This window comes from Triticum urartu, chromosome 2A (assembly GCF_056163025.1).
Source record: "Triticum urartu cultivar PI428250 chromosome 2A, HENAU_Tu73, whole genome shotgun sequence".
NCBI classification, from domain to species: domain Eukaryota; kingdom Viridiplantae; phylum Streptophyta; class Magnoliopsida; order Poales; family Poaceae; genus Triticum; species Triticum urartu.
The window spans coordinates 89,680,583-89,694,412 of NC_141874.1; the positions used below are offsets into that span (position 1 = coordinate 89,680,583).

General features: G+C 45.2%; 2 protein-coding genes across 2 annotated transcripts; one reads left to right on the forward strand and one right to left on the reverse strand.

The window, feature by feature from the left end:
• Nucleotides 1-1,448: 1,448 nt before the first annotated feature.
• Nucleotides 1,449-2,623, forward strand: LOC147983986 (uncharacterized). Its single transcript, XM_087539659.1, has 2 exons — nucleotides 1,449-1,735; nucleotides 1,819-2,623. Exons 1-2 carry the CDS (start codon nucleotides 1,506-1,508, stop codon nucleotides 2,537-2,539), a joined length of 951 nt encoding a protein of 316 aa, XP_087395785.1. The 5' UTR covers nucleotides 1,449-1,505; the 3' UTR covers nucleotides 2,540-2,623.
• A 3,022-nt stretch (nucleotides 2,624-5,645) lies between these two features.
• On the reverse strand, nucleotides 5,646-7,137 carry LOC125535906 (uncharacterized). The gene is made up of 5 exons (XM_048698977.2): nucleotides 6,727-7,137; nucleotides 6,573-6,650; nucleotides 6,334-6,433; nucleotides 6,114-6,256; nucleotides 5,646-6,007 (listed from the first exon to the last, which is right to left on the reverse strand). Exons 1-5 carry the CDS (start codon nucleotides 7,012-7,014, stop codon nucleotides 5,771-5,773), a joined length of 846 nt encoding a protein of 281 aa, XP_048554934.2. The 5' UTR covers nucleotides 7,015-7,137; the 3' UTR covers nucleotides 5,646-5,770.
• Nucleotides 7,138-13,830: the final 6,693 nt, after the last annotated feature.

Here is a 13,830-nt window from a genome sequence, read left to right on the forward strand (position 1 = left end):
CTTCACTTCAATCTAAGCCATGTTTAGGCATAGCAGTATGGTAAACCAAGCACGGAGATATAAGAGAGAGGACACTTCTCTCTATTAGCTAGCCAATAATAACCTATATTAACCCTCAAAACCCCTAAACCAACCCCTTTCAAAAAAAAAAAACCTTAGCTCCAGCCAACTGCTGACGTGTGGATGCCTTTTGGTCCCGGTTGGTGTCACCAACCGGGACCAAAGGCCCCCCCCCCCTGCCTGGGCTAGCCGCAGCGGCCACATGGAGGTCCATCTGTCCCGGTTCATGTAAGAACCGGGACTAAAGGCTAAGGGCATTAGTAACGACCTTTTAGTCCCGGTTTCAAAACCAGGACAGAAGGTCCTTACGAACCGGGACAAATGACTATTTTTCTACTAGTGTAGCTTGCATGTAGGGAGGCACAAGACGCCTGTACCTTTTCTCTTTTCTTATGTTTCCATTTTCTTTTTTTTAATATTTTTTGTACGTACACTCTGTGTGGCAGCACAAATGATTGTGGTTTTTGTCTATTTTCTTTCTAGAGCACTCAAAAGGCTTGCAGGTCATTATATGCAAAGACGATGTAGGGTGATGTACCACATTGTCGTACCCGATGAGGAAGGCGGACCGGCGCCACCCTCTCGTCAACGGTGTTGGATGACTCGTATTACATCCCGAGCAGCATAGCTCGAGGATCTCCACGAGTCTACCCCAGGAGCGCAGCGTGCATGGACCACCATAGGCATTCCCCGCTGACTGCTCGTTGCTCATGTCACTCTCGTGTGCTGCCATTGTTGCATGCTATCAGCCCCTCCGTGGCACCCCGGACCGAGGTATGAAGCCGCATCAATGTCGGCATGGCTAGCACGGTACCCACCCCCATCCGAGTCCACGTAGCTCAAGTGCAAGTGCACAGTGCTCCACCGACCACCTCCAACGCATCACATCGGCTGCCGCCCTCTTCTATGGGACCAGACGGGTGCCCAACACACAGGACTTGCTGATGGCAATTTCCATGGAACGCGCGAGGGAGCTGCGTTGCCCGCATAACCTGCTCCATTCCTCCCTCTACCTCCAGCTACGACGCCCCTCAGCCATGACTCACCGGCGACAATTTGGAGTCTCCGGCGACATTGAATGGAAGTAGAGCCCATCGAAATGGTGGACCTGGGAGTCTGGAAGTAGGAGGGATGACGATATATCCGCATGGCTTCAAAGCCAAGTTCGCGCAAAATCAAAAAGGGGCGAACGATTGCTCCAAGCTGAGCCAGCAATCATTGTGTGTGCAGAGATTTGTGCAAAAAAGATCCGACGGCTGCCACCGCGTCGCGCGGGAGTCGTCGGGCAGTTGCACTTGCACATTAGCATTTGGGTAATTCTTTTTTTCGAGAGTACGTACAAGGCGCCTATAATCCAGCGGCGAGCGCGATTCGAGCGATCATTTGTAAAAGAGTATAACTGCACAAGATTTTCTTCCATCTATCGCGCGCTGTTGGCGCACCAAATGTCCAAATGCTCAATATATACTGGATCTCAGTCCCGGCGACCCAAACCGGATATGGCATCCACACCGTCAAGCAACCCGGCGGCCAAGGTGCCGAGAAGCCATCGCCGGCGCCGAGCTAAGCGCGCCCGCGTCGGTGACGGATCACCCTCCGCGGCGGAGTCGACGGTGCACGTCCCCGCCGACCAATCTTCTACTCCCTCCGTAATTCCGAACGGAGGGAGTAGCTGGTAAGATTGCATTCTTGATTCAAAAGCTACTCGTCTGCACATCATCTGGCTCGATGCTTCATCCATTTTCTGGCCGCATGCAGGCGGGACTGGGCGAGCCTGGGGTCGGGGCCGGCGTGGCTGATCGCGGACCGCGTGCTCGCCCGCGACGTCGCCGACTACGTCCGCTTCCGCGCGTCCTGCAGCGCGTGGCGGCGGTGCACGGCGGACCCGCAGGGCGACGCCCTCGACCCGCGCTTGCACCCGCGGCGCTGGACCATGCTCCAGGACGTCGTCACCCGCGGCCTTCGCTACCGGTACAGCCGCTTCAAGAACGACGCCACCGGCGAGCACATCCGGATGACGATCCGGGGGCTGAACGGCCGCGACGGCCGCACGCACCTCGCGCGCACGTCCCAGGGCCTCCTCGTCCTGCTCAACAAGAAGACCGACGCCGTGTTCGTGGTGAACCCGGTCACCGGCGCCCGCGCCGACCTGCCGCCGGTGACCACGCTGCTGTCCGGCTACCGCAGGAGCGTCGTCTTCCCGAGATGGCCCAGGGAGCTCCGCCTCGGCGCGCAGCTGAGCGACGACTCGGCGGTGGTGATCAACTTCGGCGGGCACCGGCTGCTGGGCGTCGCGAGGCCCGGCGACGGGCAGTGGGCCAAGGCGGAGTGCGAGCACCGGACCCGCGGGCCAATCTCGTCGTTCGCAGGCCGCGTGTACTGCGTCGTGGGGAGAACTGCCATGGTGGTGGAGACCTCGCCGGACCACCCGCCGAGGCTGGCCGAGGCTCCTCATAATCCTTTCGGTTCAGTGCCGTGACCGAGATGGGTTCCCTCCTGACTTTTATCAACATTTTTGGGGTCTGGTTAAGTGGGATCTGAAAGCCTTGATTGATGGGTTTGCTAAAGGGGAAATTAATATTGCTAGGCTTAATTATGGCATCATTACCCTGATCCCTAAAACCAATGATGCCAAACAAATACAAAAATTTAGACCTATTTGCCTATTGAGGGCTTGTTTGGGACTGCTCCGCTTCATCAAAATCAGTTTCGCTCCACTAAATTCACTTTGAAGCAGTTTCATCCAGAAGTTGTAGCGCTACCAAAGAGAATGTTTGGCTTCCATCTAGCTCCAGCTTCAAGAATGAGAAATTTGGTGGAAAGGATCTATTTGATTGGTCGAGGGGGGAGAAACGAAGGGGTATCCACTTACTGGTGGCAGTGGTGGATAATTTCCATCCAACTCCAGCTTCTAGAGTTTTTTGGAGCACCCCCTGAAGAGCTTCATAAAAAACTGGTAGTTGTGCCCTAGATTCTAGTTTTTTTGTGGAGTGGCATATCGTGGAGCTATCCCGTTTGGCTTGTGTTTTCTAGAGCGGAGTTGAATTTTAAGGAGCAGAGCGGTTCCAAACAGGTTCTGAATGTGAGTTTCAAGATTATTACAAAAGTTTTAATGAACAGACTGACCAAGTGTGTTTCCCCTGTTATCTTCAGAACGCAAACTGCATTTATCAAAGGGAGATACATTATGGAAGGAGTAGTCCTACTGCATGAAGCTCTGAATACATTTCATAGAGACAAAGAAGATGCTCTGATATTAAAGTTGATTTTGAAAAGGCATATGATAAAATTAAATGGCACTTTGTTATACAAATGTTAAAACTAAAAGGTTTTTCAGATATGGTGTGATTGGGTAATGGAAACTATGAGAGGGAGACATGTAGGAATTAAGGTCAATGATGAAATTGGCCCTTATTTTAAAATCTATAAAGGTTTAAGACATGGAGATGCTATGTCACCACTACTTTTTGATGTGGCTGCTGATGCTTTAGCTATTTTAATGAATAATGCCCTAGAACTTGATATTGTTAAGGGAGTCCTTAGTTATAATGATAATAAAGGAGTAAATATGCTGCAATATGCTGATGACACTATATTTCTGATAAAAGATGATTTGGAAAGTGTGAGAAACCTTAAATTCATACTAGGTGCCTTTGAACAAATGTCAGGTCTTAAAATAAACTTTCATAAGAGTGAACTGATGCTGTTTGGGAAAGCTAAAGAAAAACAATTGCTATACCAGGAAATACTAACATGCAAAATGGGGGATTTGCCCATTAAATACCTGGGTATGCCCGTGTCAGAGACTAGGATTAGGAATACACACTGGTGCTGTGTGACTAATAAAATTGAAAAAAGATGTGGATGTTGGCAGGGGAAACTGCTAGGATCTATTGCTGGCAGGATCACCCTGGTGCAAGCCTGCCTGACTAATATCCCTTTGTTTATGATGTCCTTCTATGCTGTTCCAAAAGGAATCATTAAGAAAGCTGATTTCTTTAGGGCAAGATTGATTTGGCAAGAAGATGAGAATGTTAGAAAATATCATTTAGTCAAATGGAGAGAATGCTGTCTACCCAGAGAGGTGGGGGGCCTAGGGATTCTCAATCTGGAGGTGATGAACATAGCTTTGTTGGCTAAATGGTTCTGGAAAATGGAGACAGAAGAGGGGATTTGGCAAGATGTTCTAAAAAGAAAATATAGAAAAAAAGACTGTCTAGCTCTAATAGAGAAGAAACCTGGTGACTCCCAGTTTTGGACTAGTTTATTGAAGATCAAAGAGATCTTCTATAAATTTGTTAAGAAAGAACTTGGAGATGGGAAAAACACTAGATTCTAGGAAGATACTTGGGTGGATGATAAGCCTTTAAAAGATGCCTATCCTAGAATTTATGATATTTGTTTTGATCACAAGATTACTGTGGATGAGGCCATCCAAAAAGAGTGGAAAGGGTTCAAATTTAGGAGGACTTTATATGGGGAAACTTTGGAATTGTGGAATGCTCTTAAAAGTAGATGTGAAAGAATAAAAATGAAGGGAGGGGAAGATAAGATTACCTGGACTCTCACTGCTGATAATAAATTTTCTGTGAGATCTTTATACAAGAAAATGATTACAATAGGGATGAAATTTCCACAAAAATACCTGTAGAAAATCAAAGTTCTTGCAAAAATAAAAGTCTTCCTGTGGTTAGTAAATAAGAGGAGTATTTTGACTAGGGATGTCTTACTAAAAAAAGGATGGAAGGGGGGAAAGGGTTGTGTGTTCTGTGGACATGATGAATCAATTGATCATCTGTTGTTCACCTGCTCTGCGGCATCTTTGCTGTGGAGCTTGGTCAAATGCGTATGTGGTCTGAAGACCATTCCTTTAAATGTAAAAGATTGTTTTGGGGGGTGGATAAGCAAATTTAATAAAGAAGATAAGAGAATAGTGATGGTTGGGGTTTCTGCCTTATTCTAGGCAATTTGGAAAAGTAGAAATGCAATTATATTTGAGAATAAAAGGATAGATGATCCTTTTTATATAATCAAATTAATGAGTCGATGGTTGGTTGATTGGTCCATCTTGCAGATAAAGGAGCCATCAAGAAAATGTTGGAGCTGGGAGCAAGAATACTAGAGCGGGCAGCAAATAAGGTGTATACAGCAGGGCAAGGGTGGCGGATCAACGTGGCGAGGCTCCCTGGATGAAGCGGCTGTGACATCTACGCTGCTGCTGCTGCAGTTCTCGGTCTTCTTGTTTCTTCTAGTTGATAGCTGTTATTTTGCTGTCGCTTTAGTGGTTTGTGTAAAACTTATTTGCTCTGGGCCTTGTTGTCCTCGGAGTTCTGAGATATTGCGGCCTGTGTTGGCCTTTTGGTAGGTTTGTCGTGCTGCTGGATCTGTTTAGTTCTGTAGTGTCATATACTTTGTTACTCCTAAGTTGGTTTTCATTAATGAAAATCGGAAGGGGGACAAGCCCTTTTTTGATAAAAAAAAAAAGTGCCGTGACCGAGGCCTAGCCTAGTTGCACACTTGAGCACAAACTTTATTTTTTCGAGAGTACGCCACTGGCGTACAAGTATCAGCAGTTCAGCGCAATCTTGGAACTTGGGAGAGTTCGTGCTATATGAATGTTCTGAATAAAGTTCTTCTTCCTTCCTACACTGTTACACTACATATGTTCTGCTCTTGGCACATCAGGATGGATGCTGTGGTGGAGGTTCAATTACAAATGGGGCATGACCGACTCCTCGTGCTCGGGCCGGTGGAGGTTGTGGAGGATGTAGAGGGAGGCCGAGGAGAGGAAGATGCAGACCGAGTAGCTGAGCAGGTCCAGCCCCGTGGTGATCTTCACCATTTTGCTCCGCTCGAACATCTTCACCAGCAGGATCATCACGATGACGTGCCCCACCTTCGTCTTGAGCTCGTCCAGCGACGTGATCTTCATCCACTTCGGCCTCTCCTGCAAAAACAGCAGCACGAGAGGAACAATGTTCAGGTTTCTGAATCAAGCATCTCAACTTGTAACCAAACTTGTTAAAGAATGCTTTGATTGTGATCGGTATCACCTTCAGAGCGAACATCCCAAACAGCGACGATCCCTGCAGAGCCCGGTCGGATCCGGAGGGCAGATCGTTGGACGCGTTGCTGATGAACAGCCCGTAGAGACCCATCCCGAAGATGAGCATCACAGTGCCAGCAAGATACACATCTGCAACAGTAGCAGTTGGTGTAAATCCCAGTTGTTATGAGCATCAGTTCAGTTCGGTACCGGAATATCTCGCTCACCAATGGCCTCCACGACCTTGAGGACCATCTGCCCTGTATGGACACCTTTGGCGCAGCTCGTCCAGTAGACGCAGTACGCCTCTTTGATGTACACGCAGCCCTGATCACCAACAGATACGAGATGCTTAATTAGATCCATCTGAACGATGTTGCTCACTGATAACAAGCGACAAGTACTGTAATTATGTCTGGTTATCTGAATCGTGAGGAGCTGCAGAGATGAGACTCAGAAAAGTTACATTGAGGAAGCAGAGGAGGGAGCCCGCCAGCGACCCGGCGACGGCGAGGAGAGCCAGGAACCGGAAGTCGAAGATGATCTGCGTCAAGAACAGTATTAGCCCACGCCGCCGGGGAGCACAAACGATAAGCTAAAGGATCGATGCGCCTGCTTACCCTCTCGACGGTGGTCTCGATGGTCGTGGACCTGGCGGTGCCGGAAACAGCGGCGCCGTTGGTCCCGCCGTAGTCGCGCGCCTTGTGTCCCTCCGAGCCACGCAGCACCGAGTCCACCGCGGCGGTCGCGCCGTCGCCGCCGGACGGCGAGGCCGCGGCGGCCGAGGCGACGATGGCACCGAACCGGGACGGCCGGTAACCAATCCGGCTCGTCGTCTCCGCTGGCCGGAACGCCGGGCCGGCGGCGTTGACGGGGGCGAGGCAGCCGCGCAGCAGCAGGAGCGCCATGACCCACGCCGCGGGTAGGCCCGTTGCTCGCCGGGCAATGCGGAGCGAGGCGAGCGGCTGGCTGGGCGAGACTGTGTGGCTGGCTGGCCCGGTTGTTTTTGAGTGGAGTGGAGTGAACCGAGTGTGAGGAGAAGAGAGGTTTATCGAGGGCATGAACGACGACGGCGACGTCGCTGTCGGCGATGTGGTTTGTAGCACATGGCGGCGAGCAGTTTGTGGCGCGGAGGTTTGTTGCTTCCCGGGCCAGCATTGATCTCACGGGCCGACATAAAAAAAATCGAGGGTTAAAAACTGAGTTTGCTCAACTGGAAGAGTAGGTCAACATGGTACTACTGAACTTATTATCCCTTGACTTTTTTGAAAATATAGAAATGGTCCATCAACTCAAAAAAACAAAGTTCTTTAGCTTTTAAAACCGGATAACTCAAAAACTAGATTGACCTGTAGGCTCTACTATGAAATTTTCCAATTCCGGTGATGCAGTTCCCCTGCCATTGCACTTCAAAAAAGGATAACCAGAGCTGATCTGCAACGAACCTTTAACAAATTGGCTTCGAGGTTGCAGCAGTGGAATAGGGATTTGCTTCCTAGCAACGCTCGCCTTCGGCTTGTTAACTCATTCTCTATGCTATTCCCTCATACCTCATCTCGAGGTGTCTTTTTTTTAAGAGAGGGAGAGAGCTCCCTCTCCAATTTTCATATATCAGAAACCACATTGTCTTTCCTAAACAAACCACCGGCAACCTCATCTCCATGCTCAGGCTGGACACTTGGACCATCAAAAAAGTCGACAAGTTAAGCCGCAGTTTCTTATGGAGATCTAAGCCGGGTGCTTCTGGAGGGCATGGCCTTAGTAAATTGGGCAATTGCCTGCCGTCCAAATAACTTGTGTGTGTGTGGGGGGGGGGGGGGGGGGCTCAATGACTTGGATCTGCTTTTCGGCCGTGCTCTTTGTCTTTGTTGGAAATGGTATGAGTGGATGAACATTGATCGGCCTTAGGTAGGTTCTCGGGCCGCTTGTGACGCTGATGATATCCCTTTGTTCTGAGCAGCAACGTTCATTATCTAGGCAATGGCTACAAGACCTCATTCTAGCACGATAGATGCCTCCATGGCTCCTCACCTGCTGCCTTTAAGCACTCGTAAAAACATTTCGGTCCAATGGGCACTTCACAATCACCTCTAATCTGGGTCATTTCACCCAACTCTGGTTGTTGATTCAGCAGGTCCAGCTGTAACCAGATTCAAAGGATACTGTTTGTGGAATTATTCCAGCTCAGGTGTTTACTCTGCTCACTCTACATACTTGGCACAATTCATTGGCTCGTACTCCACTTGCAACTTGTCCAAGCTCTGGAAAGATAAGGTCGAGGACAAGTGTCACTTCTTCACTTGGCTTTCCGTTTGTGGCCAACTCCTCTTCAATGACAATCTCTCCAACAGGGGGTTGACCAACAATCAGTTGTGCAACCTCTGCGACCAGGTTGCGGAAACTCCTCTGCATCTCATCCTCAAATGCTCCTTTGCCAAGGAGGTTTGGCTGATGGTTGCGGATTGGAGTGTGGCTTCCCAGACCTCGTTACTAATGATGATCTTGCCACCTCCATTTCATCTTGGTGGAATGATTTCACCTACCCCATGGACGACCAACACATTTCCTCAACCACCTACACTTGCGGGAACATTTGGCGAGAGCGGAATAGGCAGGTGTTTGAGCACACTTTCGTGCAAGGTCTTGGAGTTCTACACCTGATTAAGCAAGACTTGATACTGCTAACTGTTAAAGTGAACCTCCCTTGAGCCTGACTAATGTAACCTCGCTTTCTGTTAAGTGCAGGATGCATTTCTGCAGCCATAGGTTGTGCTTTGTAATGCTACTCCTATAAGATTATCTCTTCTTAATCATAGTCCATCATTGCCACTTCCTCAAACCTTCTCACTATTTTAAAAAGTCAAATCTTTAGGTTATAAATAAAGTCGAATGTTTAAGAGATTAAAATTTTCCTTAGCTAGCAGACCCTTATAGTTTAATAATCCCCTAAATTTTTTGGTTTGTTAATTCTTCCAACTTTTTGTCAAACAATTGAAACAAAATCATCAGATTTCAAAGAAAACGTAAACAATTCAAATGCATCGTATCATAATTGAAGTAGGGCATAAATAAAGTTCATCCAATCCATCAAACCATAACTATAGTTTGTGTCAAAGGGCGCCAAATTTACAAGTTCACTCAAAAAAACACCAACACATGGTGAAACAAGAGCCATCGTAGCATGGGCCTCATGCAATCGCATCGTCACCACCAGCAGCAGCACCACCACACATCTTAGTCAAGATGTCCCCATGATCAAGCTCCCAATATTATTTTGCCTTCTCATCCATGTTGCTAGGATCCATGAACATGATAACATGGTCCTCGACCACTCTTTTCGTCTTTGCTCCTCGACAACGAGTGCAAGCTTTTACTCCTCAAACTCAATCTTTCCATTTTTTTCAGCCTCTAACGCAAGTATTTTCATCTCAATTTCAAGTCTTTTTTCTTCCACTAGAACCTTCCTCTCTTCGGTTGCCGTCTTTGCCTTCCACTTCTCGTCCTCCATCATATTCATCTCATAGAAACAAGTCATCTTTCCCTCCTTCCAACGAGCCGCCAATGCCTGTTCACCTCAACCATCGCAATCGCTTCTTCTTTGTCTAATCCAAGCACCACCATTCTTTTTGGTTTGGTTTGCAATTTTGTATCCATCCGACCGGACATAAAGTATATGGGTTCTATACCAAGTCATCATCATCGACAACATTGGTGTTGATTCTTTGGTCGTGGCATCAAGAGGGACGTTAATCCAAGCTTCACGCAAAGAAATATCTTCTTGGGTATTGTAGTTGCACGACCTAGTCTGTCTGTAGCAACATCTATGCTCGTATTGCAGGTTGTATTCACTTCTGGAGTCACCTCTGGCGACCTTCTTTATATGGAAACAATCCTATTTTTAAGTACTTTCTAATTATGTCTTCATTTGCTACACATTATGTCCATATTCACAACAAAAATATTAAAAGAAGGAGATTTGTATTTCTTTGCAATTTTTAGCAATCAGTGGGCAGTATGAAGTGACAATTACAAATAATGTATAAGAATACCAATTTAAACTCAGGTAAAAATGAGTGTTGAATCCATGGATTACTCTGCCATGTGGCCACAGCAAGCACCAATGCAGGGTGTACGTCTTGGGAAACTGTGTTTGTTCTTTCCTTGATTGAGTGGAAGGCAACATCAATAATTGCTAGGCTCAGCTTGATTTTGCTATCATTTGCTTCTTAACTATAGACACCGGCCCAACTTAGACATACAATGGCAAGACTACAATTGGATAGAAGAACCGAATCTTCCTTTGTTTCTTTTTTACTTCGTATATTAAGTTTGTTTTAAGTCAAACTTTTTGTAGTTTGACCAAGTTTATAGAAAAAAACCAATTAGACACATTTGAAGTCAAGTTATAGAAAACACCATTTCTTTAAAAAAATAGATAACTTCAACTATTGGGCAAAATCATGACACATATCACTAATTAGCCGCTTAGCTCGTTTTAGCAGTAAAAAATGGTAGGCCCCGATGTGCGGAGTTAGGTAATGGCTCGAGACCTTCATCTAGAAACAAATCAACCTAACAATCAGGGGCATTGTGCAGTTTTGCTACGAGTTAAGCGTCAAATCAATGCTAAGGGGTCATGACCCTAGCCTGATAGTGGTGGTTGTGTGCAAGAACATAAAAATTGTAGTTTTGTGATAATCTAACCCTAAATGAAAGAGAGAGGGAGAGAGAGACAGTAAAAGGGAAAATGTATTTTCTCGGTAAAATGATGATGTTTTAGGACAATGTCCATTCATACTAAGAAGCACTAAACTGTTTAGACCCATCAATATAATTTTTGCACGAAACCCTAATTAGCTAGGTTAGCTTTTCAAATAATCAAGTGAATGCATAAGCTGAATGCACCCAAAATTTAAGTAGAATGCGGAATAAATCAACAACAAAACTTGATTTACAAACGCAAAATGTGATTTAAGTTCTTCTGTGTGACGTCTACAAATGATGTTATTCCATGGCATACATGGCACCGTGACATATGCATGAATCCCTGACCATTGTTTAACCCTTGAGAGTGAAGAACATCGAAACATGATTGACCATGGAAGAACCACACAAAGAGCAATATCAACCATCTCAGGACAACAAATCCCTCGTAGACAGCACATTCGTTCTAGAATTTTCTTTGGTACTTAACCTTATACATGCGATCCCATATTATAAGATTCTTTTTGTTAGACATGCATTTCTTGGACCTCTTTGCCACCGTATGTAGAGGTGTGAAAATAGGCAATGAACAAATATACTCTATAATAATTAATCTAAGAGACATAAATCGGTATGCCCATGCATGAGATATTTTCCTCGGATTTTGGGAGGTTTAATTTACTAGATATGCTACAAGGGGCAATAGCTCAATTAACATGATTTCTCTTTTTCTAAAAGAGAGCAGATCATTTTGATAAGTATATGTTTAGTTGTATCATAACAATATTTTGATGCACGACAATGTGCTCAACTTTTCTCAATATATTCTAAATTTGCACATTTCTAGAATGAATTATTAATAATTAAAAAAGTTTGGTATAAACAAGTTAATGCATTCTATTATGTATTGTAATCATGGACTTCCTAGAAAACTCATGTTAATTGAAGGAGTTATAAAAGATATGAGTCACGCAGGTGATGAGGCTACGAAGTGAACTGCGGTCCGATCTTTCAATGAAAGAAGATATCTACAATTTTAGAAAACTCGTCCCTCACGATCCAGCTACCAAATGTATAGGAAGAACCCTACACGACTGATATCCACGACAGTTGATGAACCAACTCTACTGTGTTATCGACTGAGCCAACAACATGATCGACCTATCCATGAAGGATTTTTCTGCAGGCAAACCAAAGAAAAAAAACAGAAAAACAATAGGATGTCTTGACTGCCACACTAGCCGCTACGAGAGAAGACGAATAAAGTAGCAAAATCCAAACTTCTCTCAATAAAACCCAATCCCGACACTATCAGCGACTAAGTACTTATTAGAGGATCTGATACTCCCTCCGTTCGGTAAAGAGCGTACATCTAGCTTTAAAATTTGTCCACAAAAGAGTATACTTCTATCTTCTCAATGCACTTTAAAGTAGAAAAAAATATTTCTCTCTCATCACACGGTAATCAAGACCAATAGCAATCTAAACATGGTTCTCTTAATTTCTACATGCACTTAGCTCATTGGGGGTTGGGTAATTAAAGAGGAGAGAGATGGTGGCTCGCACCTTTTCAATGCATTTTTTTACCTAACTTCACAATTTGTCCTAAAATTTCTAGATGTACACTCTTCACCGGACGGAAGGAGTAGAGAATAAGATTAGGACATTTTCTAGATTTTATAATAATCCTCTACATAACTTCTACCTTGTTCTAAATGTGGCAGCACATGAGGTTACACTCTAATCGTCCCGATCCGAGCAAGACAAAATAAGTATATTTACCAAAGAGAAAAGTTATATGAATGCTCACAATTTAATAATGTATGAACAATGCCTGAGATTGGAAAATACCTAACAATATTTATATTGGAGTTGAGAGTTCTTTTCGTTGACCATTGCATGTTGAAGAGTATTTGACGGTTGCAACCGGAGATCATGAAGTACTAGCATAAAAATTAGTTATATATTGGTTAGATACTGGAATTTGCACGACTCGGTAAAAGAAAGAAACTTGTTGCTATGTGAAGATAACATCAAAAGTGTGCCTTTGAGCTGAAGTTCTATCTAGAAGTCTTCATTGAACTGAAGTATTTGGGTTGGGTTAATTTTTAATGGTGCCTATGGTTGTAGGAGATATGCCCTAGAGGCAGTAATGACAGTTATTTTGTATCTCCTGGTTTGTAATGAAGGTTTATGTTCCGTACTATAACTGCAATGATTCTCGAGTCTGCAAATAAAACGAGGCTTGGAGGGAAACTCATGTGCACGTGTGGGATAATAAACGGTAAAATGTATTCCTAGTCAAGCCTCTATGACTGGCTCAAGTATTGCATGATGATCCTGTTTTCCTGATCATGGGCATGACTATGCCGACAATTTTGAGGGCACAATTGTTAGTAGAACACATGTGTTGAATCGACCCAATATGATGTTATGCTATGAGATACTTTCGTCACAAGTTAATGGTTAATAACATAGGGAAGTTAATGTTTGCATAATTCCTTAGACCATGAGAGTATCTAGTTTCTTCGTACTTGCTTCGTGAACTTTGGGGTTTGTTAAACGTCATCCGTAACTGGGTGGCTATTACGGCGGATTATGGGTTCACGGAAAAGTATGGCAAGTAACGAGATAGCTCAAGATTGGGATTTGCTCCTCCGACGATGGAGAGATATACTCGGGCCCTCTCGGTGTAACGGTATCCATCATCGTCTGGCCATACACCTTGTGATTTGATCACTGGGATGCCGGAACACGGAAACGAGAAAAGAGAAAAAACCGGTAACGAGGTAACTTTCATGGTGGACAAAGTGTTGTCCCACGGGAATGCAATAAATCTCACCTTGGGTATTTGTGACATATCGCGAAGCAACAGGAATAGCTCACAGCAACTGGAGGTTCACTCGAATATTTCATTCGTGTGGGTATAGGGGTCAATATGGGTGTCCACGGCTCTGATGTTGATCACTGATCGGAAGGGGATCCATGTCATGTCTATACTTCACCGAACCTATAGGGCC